Source organism: Cebidichthys violaceus, unplaced genomic scaffold (genome assembly GCF_023349555.1).
Source record: "Cebidichthys violaceus isolate CVI_PGR_0920_01 unplaced genomic scaffold, fCebVio1.0.p SCAF_49, whole genome shotgun sequence".
Lineage (NCBI taxonomy): Eukaryota > Metazoa > Chordata > Actinopteri > Perciformes > Stichaeidae > Cebidichthys > Cebidichthys violaceus.
In genome coordinates this window covers 1,582,386-1,599,390 of record NW_027176694.1, presented here as the reverse complement: position 1 = coordinate 1,599,390, position 17,005 = coordinate 1,582,386, and the positions used below count along the sequence as shown (strand labels likewise).

Below are 17,005 nucleotides of genomic sequence, written 5' to 3'. Positions count from 1 at the left end.
TTTTTACTGAATATTTAAACACATAATTTCAAAGGATAGTTTTAGTATTCTCAACCCATGAATGAGCTCTTGATAGATAACCTATTTAAAAGCCTCTGGTTTCAATGCATTTATTGTCACTTTAGAGAGAATCGTCTGCCAAATAAATGTGAAAATGTGAATCCTTTTGACAGGAAACTATAGTTTAGTCGGCCATGCAGTCAATAACACATAGCGAGAGATACACAGACGACTCACAGCAGACAACACTCTAAACGATATACTGTCACAATAGTGTAACACACTCAAATCAACACAAAATAGTGGAGCTCAGGAGGCTACCTAGCCACTAAATAAAAAACTATATATTAATACAATCAATGTATTAATAAATAGAAAAGCAGATCATAAGTGATGCACCCGAAAGCCAGTAAATATGAAATAAAACTTTTAAGATTACCAAAGGCATATTTTTGTCTAAATATGAACACGTTAGGTTACAGGAACACTCAAGCAGGAGTTAAATGCTCTCTTGTCACTGGTCTTTTAATAAATGTATTAATTGGATCTTTAATATCTATTGTGGCCACATTAGATTGCTTAGCAGACTCAAGGCTGTACATGATGTGAGCATGTTTCTGCTGCAGGCAGTTAAGTGCAAGTTCAGTCATTTAAAATCAATGAACGCCGTCCTCCCTGCTCACGGGCCAAGGTTCTGCCTGTTGTTTTGCCGTGTTGGATACTTTGACCGAGATTTCATAGTTTGCAGTTATTATTTTTGCTGTATATAAGAAGTGGACGTCCGAGCAACCTTTGAAGAGACTGATTATTCTCTTTCTGCTTCCTTCAGGCTTCACCATCACTGATTCGAGCTACAGTCAGTCTCAGTTCTCCACCGTCCAGCAGCTGCAGGATTCCAGCACCCTGGAGTCTCAGGCCCTGTCTTCCAGCTACCACCCCCCGAATCTGCTCCACGTTCCCAGTGCGGAGGTGGGGAGTCCTGGGCCTCCACATGCACCACTAGCCCTCTCGTGCCCTCATCTGAACTTCAATTCTCAGATTTAGAATAAATAAATAAATAGAAATAATTCAGTTTTGTAATTGTTTTTAGTCATTATATTTGAGGCTGACTTCTGACTCCTATTGAACTTAGACCACAGGCTCCACTTATAGATTAGATCATTTCATTTCATTTTGGAGCAAGTACCTGCATAGATTTGCATATTGGTTCCAAAATATCCATAAACAAAAAACTAAAACTGTATACTCAGTATACTTTACCAAAGGAAAATCTACAAATGCTAACTGGTTATGCAAGGGATATTCAACTTCATGTTTACATACATGTGGTTGAATTTAGTGTAAAAGCTAAGGTGTATATATAGTCCACTCATGGTTTGTTAAGTGATGAATTGATATCAAGTTAAATGCAATTATGGGGTTGATCTAGTCCAGCTCACATTTGTTGAACAAGAAGATTAACTCGTGACTCCAATAATACATTTTGCAAGAAATATACAACATTCATGTGAAGGAAAAACAGCTTTTAAGATGAATGAAATGGATACTAATAGTTTGTTGGTAATAATCTATTAACTATTTGTATTTGGCCAAAGTGTTACTGAATATTCCTCAGAGTGTTGAACTATTTCTTTGAAGACATATCTGAATCAAACACAAACTCTTGAAAGTAACATTATATTTATGAATGGCAATGTCAATCTGCATTAATGTGTATGTATGTATTTTGTTGATTTGTCTTTGATCATCTAGACAAATGGGCTTCTTCAGCAGAGCAGTCAGGATGAGCTTCAGCTGACCTCTGAAACACAGGACTACCAGGATGACAGCGAGGACAACTGCAAGAGAGCCTACAGGTTAACTTCTAAATTATGTATTGTGTGTGTGTGTGTGTGTGTGTGTGTGTGTGTGTGTGTGTGTGTGTGTGTGTGTGTGTGTGTGTGTGTGTGTGTGTGTGTGTGTGTGTCCGTGCCTGTATATGTGTGAGTGGCATTAGAAAGTACTTCCACCTCTTCAGCTTTGAGTTTCAACTTCTGGTTCTTCGTCTGCCATCTTGGCACACCTTCATTGTTTTGTCTGTCTTTTCTTATGGATCCTTTCAAACTCTGAGTAGTTCTACTCATTAGTGACATTAGTGAACATTGATCTCACGGTCTTAGTCTAGCATTTGGATGGGCCATTCAAGGACGCCCTGTGACTTTTCCATACCTGCTCCTGTTGTCTTGGCAGAGTGGTTTTATTTGTATTGAAAAGTGAATCTCGGCTAACTCTGATGTTTTTTAATGTGTGTTCGATGTCCCTTCAAATCTCACCAATCATCAAGCCTCCTCGTGACTCGATGCTGCTGCCGTAGCCACGTTTCACACCAGACGTGTGGTGTTCACCACTTGGCATTCAGGCGAAAGAGTTCAATCTTGTCAACTCAAACTAGGACATCTTTTTCAATATGCTCTCAGAGTATTTTGAGAGCCGTTTGGCAAACTCCAGGTTACTCAGGAGTGGCATTCATTCCACCATTTAGGCCTGATTGCATCGCAGCGCTCTGGTCTGATGAGCTGTGGTGCTGCAGAGATGGGTTTCTATCCAAACAGGTTCTTCTATCTCTGGATATTTCTGCTGGCCTCCTCTTTGTCTTTTGTCTTAGTCACCTACTTGACCAAACAACCCCTTTTGCCAGATGATTGGCATTTGCTAGTCAGTCTCTGTCTCAAAGGGCTAGTGAGAGTTACCTCTATCATTGATCATTGTGGAGGTTGATAGCAGGTCTAAGCCGGGTATAAAGGTGGGAGAGTTGGGCCTCAAGTAGGTCAAGAACTTTTTGCTTAAATTTTGAAATTGTGTTGATCATTTAATACCAGATACTTCCTGTAGAAACTCTGTTAATGATAGGCACAATCATAAACACTGAAACGAGGGAAAAGAAAGGCGTTGTTTACAGCATTCACAAATGACTGTCTTTAATACCCTTTACCTGATGTTTGTTATCAGCATCTTTCCTTTCAAGCTTTTCCCCCATAAAGCATGTAGAGACATGCCCCAGAGGTACTTTCACGTTTGCCCAGGTATCTAAGGCGTCTCCTTAATGTCTTGTGGTCACTGTTCTTTCTATATATCAGACCTACAAAGAAACTTTTTCACAACTTTGTGAAGTTTTTTTTTTTTTATGAATTTATTCTAATTCATTCATGGGATTTGATTAGAATGAAATAAATAATCTTAGGTCCTCTGCATCATACGTAGTTGGATATTTCACCCTGAATTAGTACCACTCTGACAAGAACGAGCTTTGGAGAGGAATAGCAAAACCAATTTTGATCATTACCACACGCTATGTTTTCCTCCCCGACATCAGCTTAATATTTGTGCATGTCTAGTGAGGGATGATGGTAAAGGTAGAGGGACTTTTTCCCTAAAGAAAGCTTTTTGTGAAAGTTTACACCATTATTTATGTTTCCATTAAAAACCATGTCCACCGTCAGCCCACTGTGTTATGTGTCTGTATAGTAGATAGTTACATGTTCTGGTCTGTCAGATTATCATCAAATCATACTGTAAATAATAGCAACAAAGATTTTTTTTTTTTCCTTTTTAGGTGCAGTTGGTGTAATAAGGGCTTCAAAAAGTCAAGCCATCTGAAGCAGCATTTGCGCTCCCATACCGGGGAGAAACCATACCGATGTCATCTCTGCGGACGAGCCTTTGTATCCGCTGGAGTGCTGAAGTCCCACCTCAACACGCATACAGGTGAGCTGGGAAATCTCCAAATGTCTCCCTAAATTAATACGATTTTACAAACTGAAAGCCTATAAAGGTTACAGGCACTTTTAAATATACACTGCATCATATTCCACTGTATTTAAATTGGAATATTTAAATGATTGAAATCCAAATGACACACTGTGATTAACGAAGTTAATTGCCTTACTTCCCAAAAGCCTGGACATGCATTGCATTCGCACCACGGTTACAAATTAAAACCTTTTGAATCAAACTTCCAGGAATTGTTACGCTATTTCGTCCCACAATTGCTACTGTGTTTTGTATAAATCCAAGATATGTGAGCAATTGGAAAAAGAAAAATACCCAAGGTCCCATAATAGACATAAGGTCATGAAATGAAGGTTTGACAAAGTACCTAAATGTCTTAAAATCGGTTATCAGTGTTAGTTTTGAAGATTAAATGAAAGGTAGATACAGACAATGCTTCATTGACATTAAAGTTTCTTTTTAGGGACTTTAAACATAATGTAAATTAGCGGTATGAGAATGAGGTTATGGAGTTTTATCATTTTTGGTTTTTAAGTGGTTCATAAACCATTTTTTTCTAGTAAAACCCCCTAAAAACGTTCAAATAAAACTTCCTGCAACCTGCAGACACTGTGTGAAACGCTGCCTCTCTCATCTCTCGCTGACAGGAGTGAAGCCTTTTAAGTGTAATGTTTGCGACGCCTCGTTCACCACCAATGGCAGCCTGAACCGTCACATGATTATCCACATCAAGTCCTTCAAATGCTCCATGTGCGACGAGAGCTTCAGGACCAGCCTGCTGTGTAAAAAGCATATGAAAAAGGAGCATGCTGTGGAGGATCAAAGTAAGGACGTCTAGACAATATTTAGACGTGTCATTATATTACACTTTTTTTTTTTTTTTTACACACAGGTTCATTCAAATTAAAATTGGATTTCCATAGTTAGGAAGGTTGTTTGAAAAAGTTTAAAAACGTTAAAAACGTATCCAAATATCTAGGGAGATGAAAATAATTTTTAAAAAAGAAGAGAACGGTGAAAATGAGTCTAACAGTATGCAACAGATTGATTTTTTCTTTGAACTGTTTCTACACTACAGTTAAAAAAAAATCAGAGGTTTCAAGTAACATGCGTGTGTGTGTGTGTGTGTGTGTGTGTGTGTGTGTGTGTGTGTGTGTGTGTGTGCGTGTGTGTGTGGGGATTTCCTGCTGTTGGTATGAGTGTATATTCTTCACTCGCACATGCAAAGTGTTTCGATTTACTCAGCATGAAGTGTAACCCAAATACACATCGTGATAATAGACCCCAATTCTCACAGTTATAGGTCTGGATAGTCAAGACGTTGAGGAAGAGGAGGAGGAAGAAGAAGAAGAGGACGAGGACGGGGAGCAAAAGTCAAAGAGGAGGGGTTTGGAAATCATCACTTTCACCGAGGAGCAGGCGGCAGAGCTGGCCAAAGATCCCGGCGAGGAGGCCTCGGTGTCGGAGCGGATCCTCGCCCAGTCGGCGGCCGAGAGGGATCGAATCAGCGAGATCAAAGACAAGGCCGTGGAACTGGAAACAGAGCCCAAGTTTGCCAACTGCTGCAGCTTCTGCCCCAAGAGCTTCAAGAAGCCCAGTGACCTGGTCAGGTAAAGATCACGTCAGCTTGCCACGGTCTCAATGACGCAACGTTTACAATGAATACACTGCATACGAGCACTTTAAGGAAATTCTAGTATTTTTCAACCCGGGTCTTATTCTCACGATTGCGGCTGATATGGATCCACCCACCACCTTCGTTATAGACAACTATACACACCACGAGAGGCATTGTGAGCCTCCTAAAAGCTTTCCAAATGTACTTCAGTTTGACACAAATCATTTCAAACACTTTTGTCTCTGCGTCCGACAAAAAGTGAACAAAGAAATTAGACCCCAGATCAGTGTGTAACTAAACAGATTTCGGTTAAAGCGTTTTGAACAGCAACACTCTGCCAACTTATGTTTATTATATTGTTATAAACACATTCTGACCTGTCACCATGGCTATTATAACAGTAACATGAAAAAGTTAATAATACTAATAATAGACAGCGGTAGTAGAGACTCTGGCAGAACTACACTCTGTACATTATGTTATAAAGCTGCTCAGATGTCATTTATGTCAGTTAACCTTTTCCCCCACACCATCATTCTTACAATACTGTACCCATATAGATAACATATGGACCTATTAAATCAAGTGTCGTAGGTCGTCCAAACTCCCCATGCAATTAACAGAGGCGGTTATGTGTCCGACTTCCTAATTAAAGATGAAAAGTGGGAAAATGACAGAGTCAGTAAAAAAAAATACACTCGGCCATTCTGAAATTGAGAAATTAGCTTTGAAATGGTTTCGGATTAAGGAAAAGAATTGTTTTAAATAAATATATATATATAATTGAAACTATATATATTTAAAATCTCTCCAGAAGCTGGGCCACATTATTGGGCCACTTCTCTTTTGAACTGAGCTTTGACTTGTCTTCTCCCGAACAAAGTCAGACACTCATCAGTGAGCCACATTTATTATTGAAGCGTCCATATCTGGAGTCCACTTTTAAATCTCTCATCTGTCCTCGTGCTCCTTTTGACGACCTGCCTCAATGTCTAGGCACATTCGGATCCATACAGGAGAAAGACCGTACAAGTGTGACGACTGTGGGAAGAGTTTTACAGTGAAGTCTACCCTGGACTGCCACGTGAAGACACATACAGGTCAGAGCTTAACGTCCTTTTACTCTCCTACAGGGTCCCTACTGGTTGTGGAATTCATGGAACATTGGGGTGTTTGAAGAAGTGGAATCTTAGATTACTTAAAGGAATAGTTTCACATTTTGGGAAATGTGTTATTAGGTAGATCGAACCCACTCTCTCTCAAATCAATGTTCTCATTAAACTCGCAGCAAGAAAGCAAATATGCCAATTTCACAAAAAGTTGAACTATTTCTTCAGCAGGAGTTTATCACAATGTGTTCAACATTTTGCAATGGTTTCCAGGCCAACTGTATTGAAACCTTGTTAAATACTGCAGAGAGATAAGAAGTGAAATAAAAGCCTGCTGACCTGATTGCAGTCTCTTTTGGGGCTTTCCTTTAAATTTCAATGCTGTTTGATACTATCACCTATCAGGACAGTTACATCACAGTTACATCACAACATCCATATTACTCAAAGAACGGAGAGGACTTCTGACATGTTGAACACAGAGAGACAACAAGCTGGTGAAGCCTGGAGTTGTGAGCAACAAGTCTTATTCACTCTCCTTACTGTATCTTTGCAGGTCAGAAGCTCTTCAGCTGTCACATGTGCAACACCTCCTTCTCCACAAAGGGCAGCTTAAAGGTGCACATGCGCCTCCACACCGGCTCCAAGCCCTTCAAATGCCCCTTCTGCGAGCTCCGCTTCAGGACTTCGGGCCACCGCAAAACCCACATCCAGTGCCACTTCCGGCCGAGCCTCGACAGCCGCAGGTCCAAGCGGTCTGCCTCATCTACCGGTCAGGGTCAGGACCCAGAGACTGGGCAGGCTGTGGGACTGGGCCAGGGGCAGCAGGCGGCATCTTCAGACATTCTTCAACCCGTGGGTCTGCTGCAAACGTCCAACTCCGACCCCAACATTTACCTCCCAGCCAACCAAGTCCTGACAGGGCAGTTTGACCAGAATCTACTGCAACCGGGACTGGTTGGACAAGCCATCCTGCCCGCCTCCATGTCAGGTAGGGCTTATGGATGGGTCACACGGTACCAATGATAGCTTGTAATTAAAACATCGGAACAATTCTTTTTATGACAATTCATTTTGTCACTGCAGTGTATCTTTCTGGGCTTCTGGAAGAACATTTCCAGAGCCTCTTGATATTTATTTATTTATGTATGTATGTATTTATGTATTTATTTACATACTTACTTACTTACTAAGATTAGTCTTATACAGCCAGGGGGAGTATTTCCAAGCCAAGCTGAGTCAAAACCTGTCATCTGGTGCACTTGGGCACTTTTCTGTACTTGGACCCGGAGCAGGAGAGCTACTCCGGCTGCTACTCGCAGGAGAGCGAGTGTTGCCATCTTCACCACATGGGAGCGTTTAAAAAAAAAAACGCAGAAATTGTTGTCTGCTTTTCAGCTGGTTGACACACATATGACACAACATATTTTCCGACGCGCGCTCTCTGTCCGCTGGTGGGAGTGTGCTCACCTGTGTGTGTGTGTGTGTGTGTGTGTGTGTGTGTGTGTGTGTGTGTGTGTGTGTGCGTGCGAACTACGGCGTGCGCGATACGGAGAGCAGAGGAAAATTGGACCATGTAGAGACAGAAATGCCGTTGTGTAAATAAGATGAATAACATAAGGCTATTTAGTTTGTTCATAGACCTGTTCTATAGGAAAGGGAACCTTAAATGACTTCTGTTGTGATCTGGCGCTATATAGAAAATAAAATTAAACAAAATGAACTTATCCTGTTTATATTAGGGGTGTGGGACTCCCCCTTAATATAAACACTGTGAAACACTGAGAAGAACATTTGCATATTTTACTGCGATGGATGCAGAGCAGGCAGCAGGCACAAAGCACTGAATTTTACTTTCCCAAAGAGTCGCTGTGTGGCGTTATGGATGACCCAACAACATATTTTATTTTAATTTGGCACTTACTTTTTTTTTAATGTCAGGCCGATGATTAATTCACCGCCGTTTGTGGGCGTGACTGAAACGCAGCGATCATCATCAATTCCAGGGACGGCCGGTCAGTCAGTCAGTCAGTCAGTCGGCAATCAGTTGCCAGTTGCTCCGCACGACATAGATTACAACACAATGCCTGATGTGGCAAATGCTTTGAGGAGGAAGGTGCTTTATCAGCACGAGCCACCTTCTGTGTAACCCCTCTCCTCCAACATCACAGGATCACATTTTCAAGACGAATCTGCTTTTTTCGTTTTATGTTTGTACTCCTCTCAGCTGCCTTTTTGAGGCAGATAAAACAATCATTTTTCGGCTTTCACAGGTTTTGCTGCATTAAATGTTGATTTAACAGCTTGGCAGAATTCTAGATGACGGTCCTTATTCACAACAAACCCTTTAATGGAAAGTTTTTGTAACATTCACTGAAAAAGTGTGAACTCAAGATGTGCTCTTTGTAGTACACAAAACTGAAACAACAGTTTTCTAAATTGTAACAAACAATGCAATTGTTTATTCGATTGGGTTCATAATGCTACGTAAATGCTTAATAAGGGTGTTACAGAGCAGCTGTGATTTCTGAATGCGTCGCTGAGCACACACCTTCTCCAGAACACTCACGTTCATTAAAGTAAAATGTGTTCACTGAAGTCTGGCTACGGTTTGCAGCCATCAAATGACTTTCCCCCACACGGCTCCCGCAGCACAAAAGTTGGAGCTAAATAGGTTTTCCAGTCACTGCGTTCGTCTTCAAGCTTACCGCTCCAGATTTTAACATTCTCACTCATTCTCGCTTTCTTTTCTTCTTCTTTTTTTTTTTTTTAAAGCATTTTTGAGGAAAGTGGTAGTGGAAGCGCGTAGTACACTGCAGGCAAACCTCTCCCCAAAAACCTCTATCCTTTCATCATCTGGGAAACAACTGAAATCATTTCTTTGTTGTCTCTCAATCTCTTGGCAGTACTTATTCATGAGATATTCAATACCCTCACTTCAGGGATGTTCTTGCTCCAGCAGAAACCATCAGGTCATTTCCATAGCTCAGAGGCCTAGCAGTGCATATAATGGACTGTATGTCACGCCTTTACATCTGGCCTTTGACATAAGCTGATTATTGTGTGCGCCTCCAGGGTCATCGTCGTCTGGCACCATTAAAGTAGCTCCCTATTCCGTTTTTTAAATTTGAAAGGCATTGCATTTTGTTCATTTACCTGCCATAACCCTCCTATTCACTGCAGTGAGTTCATTATTATTATTTTTTGTCTGAGAAGAAAACGGTTGTAGCCTTTCATTTTTCCGGCATGAACAACATGCTATTTATATAATGCACACACATTTTGAAGCTGGGACAAACTGTACTTGTATTCCTTCTGCTGCCTGGAAGGTTAATTAGGGTTTAACATTAGCACAAATGTGAGAACTAATAGCAAACTGTGAAATATCTAAATATGTCTTTGTGTGTGTGTGTGTGTGTGTGTGTGTGTGTGTGTGTGTGTGTGTGTGTGTGTGTGTGTGTGCGTGTGTGTGCTGCAGCTGCAGGAGACCTGACCGTGTCTCTTCCAGATGGCCTGACCACGCTAGACGGCATCCACTTGCAGTTGACGCCCGCCAACCTGGTTTGCCCCAACGTCCAGATCTCTGGCATCGATACCAGCAACATCAACAACATCACACTACAGGTTGCACACACACACACACACACACACACACACACACACACACACACACACACACACCAGCTACCGAGCATTGTGTTGTTATTACCCATGCATGTCATCACCATGACCTCAAAGAGATAGTTCGGGTAGTTCTGAAGTGGGGTTGTATGAGCTACTTATCCATAGTCAGCGTATTACCTACAGTGGATGGCAGTAGACACGCCCCCAGATTGGAGAAGAAGACAGGAGAGCAATGTAGGACAAAGGGCAGCTAAAAGAAAGGCCCATCACAAAACATCCACGTCAGTTTAAATGCACGCCATGTTTTTTAATATTTTCACACTTCAGACAGCCCTTTCTGGTGGGGAACTGAAGCCGTTAAATTCATCAATGCTCTCTTCAAAGCCACCAGAATCCTCAAAAACAGTAATTTTACGTTGCAGAACACGGGAGTTGTGAAGTGAAATGACTGTTTTTTATCAAAGGAGTATGGTGTCCTTGAAGAGAGCATAGATAACGGCTTCAGTTCCCCGTCAGAAAGGGCTGTCTGATGGCAAATGGTGAAAGTATTCTATAACCATTGTAACAGGTAAACGGATATCATTTTTTTTTTTAAATATGTTTTGCTGCGGCATCCGTCCACAGCAGTACCTTGCTTGGCTTCCGCTCTGGTTCTCCTCCTGTCTGTTTCTCCTGTCTGTGTCGCGGCGACCACCATCTACTGTAATACACTGAGCGATAAGCACCTGTGATTTCCTTTTATTACTGTATTTTATGAGAAAATCAAGCCTGTGCTTTGTGGCCTTTTTTTTATCGTGGGTAATCAAATGTCTTCAACCTTCACTTGGATGAGCAATTAGGAGAAGCAATCTCTTTGTCATGTGTTAATTTCCTAAATAACTGAACCCAAACCTTCAAATACAGGAGTAGGCAACATCATTGACAAAACCTAAAATTAACATAACATGTAAGCGTGTATGGAATGGGAATCATTGTAGTTTGCTGCAATGCTTCTCATGGGTGCATTAGCCAATAATCTTCATTTACTGAGACACACACATAAACTCTTTCTTGAAAAATAGCATGTGAGTTAGTAAGTTTATAAGTGCATTAATATTCTGTGAATGCAATTTGCCAAATGAATGTTACCACGGTCTTTGATTAATGAAATATGTGGTTTCAATTCTTAATTCTTATTTTAATGCCGTCTAAGTCAGTGAAAAGGCTTTGATAACTTATTTCCCAAATGACACCACAAAGCTGCACACCTTGCCTTTTCGTAATTTTCATGATTTAATAGAGCAGAAGACGAATTATGCAGTCGGCTTTAAAAGTGTTCCTGGGTTGCAGATCATCTTGTCCGAACCATTTCACTCAATTAAACAGATTAGTTTGTGCATAATGTTTCTTGGATGGGTCGATGTATCGTCATCTTTATTTCAGGTAGGGTAGTTCCTAATAAAGGACTTGTACATTTCATTTACACGACTAAAATGTAAAACCACCTTGTCAACATTGCCTAATAAATTAGTAATTTGGAGATTTAACCGGGGGATAAAAGTTTAGTTTTTTATGCATATGTCTTCAGAGCAGCAATGATGTGGTTAGGAGAGGGCTTCAACAACTATTAATGAGTTGCTTTTTGCTGCAGCTGCATTGCTCTAGTGGCACTGTTATGATGCCCCGGAATTTGTCCAGGGCATCTTTTGGCAGTAGCTGTGCAATGGAAGGTTGGGTGTTTTTTTTTTTTACCATAATATGTCTAGTGAGCGTATATGCACTAAACCAAATGAGCAGTCTAGTAGAAGAGAAATACTACAGTCCTAAAGCTGCTGCAGTGGGAGCCAATGATGAGTTTTATTCAGTCAGCTGTAAAATGAATTTAAACATTTTTGTTTTTTCAACGTATCTGATCTGGGGTTCCTATCCAGTCAGGGTTTTTTTTTTTTTGTGTGGCGGACTGATATGATTTGGATATTGAAATTAGTTCAGATAGTGTTCATATCTTCCATCAAAACACATAATAAGTTTCTTTGTCAGAAATATATACAGGCTTATATTCAAAAGAAGCCTCCCAAAAAAAGATAGGACATATAAGTAGGTTCAAAGAAAGTGTGTTGGCCAAAAATGATATCGCCAAGTATCATATGGTGGAATTTTCCCCAATGACCCTGAAACAAAAGATCAAAAGCAACCATGAATCCTTAGGCTGTGGCCATACTCTTCTACAAGTGTCTCTCTCCTTCCTCTTCATCTGAAGTAGTCCTCTCTCTTCCAGATTGACCACACCCTCTTCCAGCAGACCTTGCAACAAGGCGGTCTCCTCTCTCAACCCCTGAGCGTCGACACTGGCCTCGTCTCCCATTCCGGCAACCAGCTCATGTCCGCCGCTGACCCCTCGGTGTCTGCCAACGTTGTTATCCACCCGCTGACCAGCCTGGCCCTGCAGTCCTCCGCCATCACACCTACTCAGGTCACAATGGCCAGCCTCTCTGATCAGGATGCCACAGGTATGTATGGTGGCATCAGTGGAAGAAAAGAGCAAAAAAAAGCAAGACACTCTTCTGTTATGAGCTGAATAGCTGATCTACGCTTTCCTGTGGATTCTGCAGGTTCTCAGGACCTGAGCCATGTCCTAGGCAGCTCTGGACTGGTAACGGGAGGCGCCAGTGGACAGGAGATCACATTGACCATCAACAATTCCAGCCTGTCTCAAGCCCTTGCCCATGTTCAGGCCCAGGCCTCAGCTTCTGGTTCCAGCAATGCAGCAGGAAACCCTCAGGAGATCACCCTCACCATATCAGGTATGGAGCACCTAATAATGCAGGTCCAAAAATAGAAATCAACAACAGCATAGAAAGGGATAGCTGTTAACAGTTACCTTGTCTCTTCACAAGTGCGGAAACAGACTAACAATAACAAAACAAGAGATGAAATGAAAATCCCCTCAAGGATCTGGAACACATTTATTGATTTCCTCACTCAGGAGAGCACGTCTGCAAGGAGAGAAGAAACCCGGATGCAAAATTAACTCAAAGCCCGTAGATTCATTTTGAAGCCGCTTCACAAACAATGATTAAAAGCCACAGTATTAGAGGTTATGAGCGATGTGCCCGCTTCACAAACCAATTGTTTCCCCACACATCATCTCCAGCACAAAGCCAGCTGCTCGTTAATCATCTGTGGATACATGTTGTCTCCACGGTGTAGAGGTAAGAGCCTCTCTGAGCCCCTTTGAATTGGTTCCAAGAAGAAATGACGACATTGTCAGTCTCAATTTGATTTTATGTCTTGCCATCTCTGGAGATGTACAGAACAACAACACACAAATGGACCAAAACATTCTACATTCTATCCTACCCTGGTGTAAGAAAAAACAAAACAGAAAGAGCTTGACATGTGAATGACTGTGAAAAATGTAGCGAATTTCCTCAATTCTGGACTACAAATGGCTTTTCTCCATACTTTTCCAGGTCAGGATCTGCTCCCCCAGCATAGCCACGCTAATGGGGCTGAGATGACTGGCAGCATCAGGCTGGCATCGCCACTCAATAGCCATCCCACCAGCGCAACCCTGACTATCACCAATGATCACCTCCTACCTCAGAGCCCCGCAAACACTGGAATGACAGGTCAGGACCCGTGTAGATGAATGTGTTTTGTGTCTAGGTTACTACAAGTTCTTCAAGTATTCAAAACATGTTCAATCCCTGAAGTGGCTGTTATGTTTGCAGACTTTTTATATTAACTTTTTTTTCCCTTGTCTTTGCGCTCACTGCCAACATATCTCCAGTCTGCCACTAGTTTTTCTTTTACAAGGCATTTACATAGAAACAAGGATAGACATAATAACAACTTCCTCTAGAAGAAGTGAATCCCACCTTGTCTCTCAAGTTTGCCAGACACCCGTTAGTCTTCAATCGGATCGGACTGAGTGAATAAGAGGGGATCAGTACATTTCAGTCCCTCATTTATTGAAATTCATTTGTCAAACAACAAATGTATCTGCTGGCCTTCCTTCCTTAGAATCACATACTGTATCTACCTCCGAAAAGTGGCTTTGAAAGGCCTCCCAGACATTCACGGTCACAAAGAAACCAGCCCCTCTCTTATCCATCAACTTCGACAAAAGCCGGATCTTTGACCTGCACCATCATTAGTGACCTGCTCCACTCGCTCGTGACACCACTTGACTCAGGGCCACCGCTTTACGCCAATAGCATCGCAACAAAGTTGGAGAGACCCGGCTGGCTGTTGCATAAATACCACCACTATAACTCACTTGAGCAGGAACCGATTAAATCGCCAGCCATTTAATGGAATGACCGTGCACACCAAGTGGGACGTCCTTGTACGGCTGTAAGCGATTGCACTTGCGCTCCCGGCATATAAAGAATGAGACGCCGCGTAGGCCGAGTCTCACCTCTCACCTTCTGCTTTAAACAACAAACAATGGATCCCATTGGCTAAAGCCGTTTGTCAGATATGACTGGTGAAGAGCAGAGGATAATAAAACAGCAGTAAGCTGTAGCTACTTCAGATACAAAGGGTAAACGTGACAAAGGAATGAGTGTTTGTAGCTCATAAGAGGAGCATGAATGTCACCGCGGGACAGAAACTTTAGCTTGAATAACTTGTCATAGTTGAAAAGGAGCTGCCCCTTGCCTCCACTACCAGTGATAGATCCCAGGATAAAACTAAAGCATTGATGGAGAGGCTCAAACGGTCTTTCGATCGATGCCCTTTTACATGAAATGGCATGCTAAGGTGCGTGTCCCTCACCTATGGAGGCATCAAAGGGCATCTGGGAGGCTGAAATAGCTGCCAGATAGACTTTCATGGTTGAATAAGGCTTGTTCACACTTGTTACGGGAAGGTAAAAAAGTTGCTGCAGTGGAAATTGACACCAAATATCAAATTGCGATCCTGCACTCTGGCACTCTAAGTGGAGTGTTCACTTGGCCCCGTCGTGCTTAGTTCCCGTTGCTTCCCATGTCAAGCTTTCCATTGTCTCGCACAGAATGTGCTGTTTACACAGTGGTGGTCCACTCGAAAGTCAAAGTGATTTTTCAAACAGTGGGTTTTCTATTTAACTCAACAAAAACAGACTTCCCGTTTCTATCCGGCGACCGGTTACTACTCGTAGCTAGTTCTAGCTAGATAGCTAATTAACGCTAACTGTGAGTAAGTTACAACCTGTACAACGTCATCTCATGAAAGATAATTAATAATCTCTTGTGGGTGTAGAAGCCTGGACACCGTGATCTCCATCGTTGGTTTTATTCTGACTGGAGATTTTTGTTGCATGTTTTTAAATTCATCTTAAGTGCAAATGTACATATACTGCACAGGCGTCAATCAAGAGGAAGTACATCTATATATATATATATATATATATATATATATATATGAGAAAGTAAAGAGCTTGTGCACTGTGAAGTGAGCAAATATGATTTGTTTTGTCAGATTTTCTGTTTACTGGTTTGCTTGTCACCTAGAGGCTTAATCAAATTTCCCGTCTCTCATCTCTCTCTTCATTACTTTCCCTTCTCAACTCGAGTGGAAAACATTCTCAGAGACACCGAGAGCATCTCTGCTTTTGTTGATTAGACTGAAGCGGTCCAGACACTCTGTATGTTAATATGGTTCAACCTGTACTTTGCCTGATAAACTGTACGGGGTCATATCTGCCTTTTTATTATAATACAATATCGTCTGGTGTTATTCACCGCTAATATCATGGAGTTTCCTCCCTGAACAAAACTACTGAAAATATCGTTATTATTTTCAGTCATGGAGCAAAGCACCAAAAGGGCTTTGGTAGCCAGCTGCTTTGCACTCACTTCAACAAATACAGGTACACAGGTCTGTCTAGATTGAGGAAGAAACAAATATGGTTGAAACACTGTTTTGCAACCTTTAGGTCAAATTTGCCTTTTGTTTAATGTAAAAAATAAGTAAACTACTAGCAGTTAAATTCATAAATGTTAAACATCACGTGTGGTTTAATGCTACAGATCCCTACAATGTCTCTGAATTATATGCTGCATCGTTTCCTGCTACATTTGCCACAAAAGGAATGTGACTCTGGCTGTTGGAGAAAACAAAGGTCTTAAACCAGTTTAGTCATAGAACTCTAACCTTGTGGTCTTGTCTCTCACCTGTCAGTCTCCAGCCTGCCACCTAGCACCACCCTATCGCATACTGCTGTGTCCCAGAGCCTAGTGATGTCACCAGGGGGCGGTGCCAGCGAGGACAGCGTTACTCTGACACTGGCAGATGCCCAGGGAATGCTGGATGGTGTCACTCTAAACCTCAATACGCAGGTAAAAAATAATTTAGAGGCCATCTATTGTCGACACTGTCAGATACATACGACCTGAAAAATCTGTGATGTCATTAAGCGCGTGAGATGATCAAACAGCTGCCTTACCAGAGTGTCTTTTGATATTTAGGGTCAGACATTCCCCGCAGTGCTGAATGACCCGGGACAGCCAGCCAGCTCAGGCCAGCAGGTCATACTGGTCAGCCACCATCCGCAATCCACCAACGGAGCGTCTGACAATGGATACAATGTGAGTGTGAGTGTGTGTGAGTGTGTGTGAGTGTGTGTGTGTGTGTGTGTGTGTGTGTGTGTGTGTGCGTGCTATTTAAGATGTTCAGGGGAGGAACTGGCAAACAAATGTGGAGTTGCAAAGTGCAAGTTCTACAGTGATGAATTGAGCACATGCTTAAAATGGCATCACAATAATCCACTGTGATGGATTACCTCCCTCAAGTATCTGCCAGTTGATTGTTATTATTAACATGAATGGTAATACTGGGCTGCCTGGACGATGTAAAAACACATTCATCAATCTCAAAAAACATGATTTTTTATGGAAACATGCACTGTGAGTTTAAGACT

General features: G+C 41.8%; 1 protein-coding gene across 1 annotated transcript in view; it reads left to right on the top strand.

The window, feature by feature from the left end:
• The window catches only part of LOC137887215 (zinc finger protein 236-like), a 45,991-nt gene that overhangs the window by 19,538 nt on the left and 9,448 nt on the right, over positions 1-17,005 (top strand). The window contains exons 16-28 of the mRNA XM_068730045.1: positions 830-969; positions 1,753-1,856; positions 3,593-3,744; positions 4,416-4,592; positions 5,066-5,378; positions 6,383-6,486; positions 7,052-7,486; positions 9,974-10,119; positions 12,377-12,608; positions 12,711-12,902; positions 13,572-13,730; positions 16,267-16,424; positions 16,554-16,673. Coding sequence (XP_068586146.1) covers positions 830-969; positions 1,753-1,856; positions 3,593-3,744; positions 4,416-4,592; positions 5,066-5,378; positions 6,383-6,486; positions 7,052-7,486; positions 9,974-10,119; positions 12,377-12,608; positions 12,711-12,902; positions 13,572-13,730; positions 16,267-16,424; positions 16,554-16,673 — 2,432 coding nt within the window. The remainder of the gene's footprint in view (positions 1-829; positions 970-1,752; positions 1,857-3,592; positions 3,745-4,415; positions 4,593-5,065; positions 5,379-6,382; positions 6,487-7,051; positions 7,487-9,973; positions 10,120-12,376; positions 12,609-12,710; positions 12,903-13,571; positions 13,731-16,266; positions 16,425-16,553; positions 16,674-17,005) is intronic.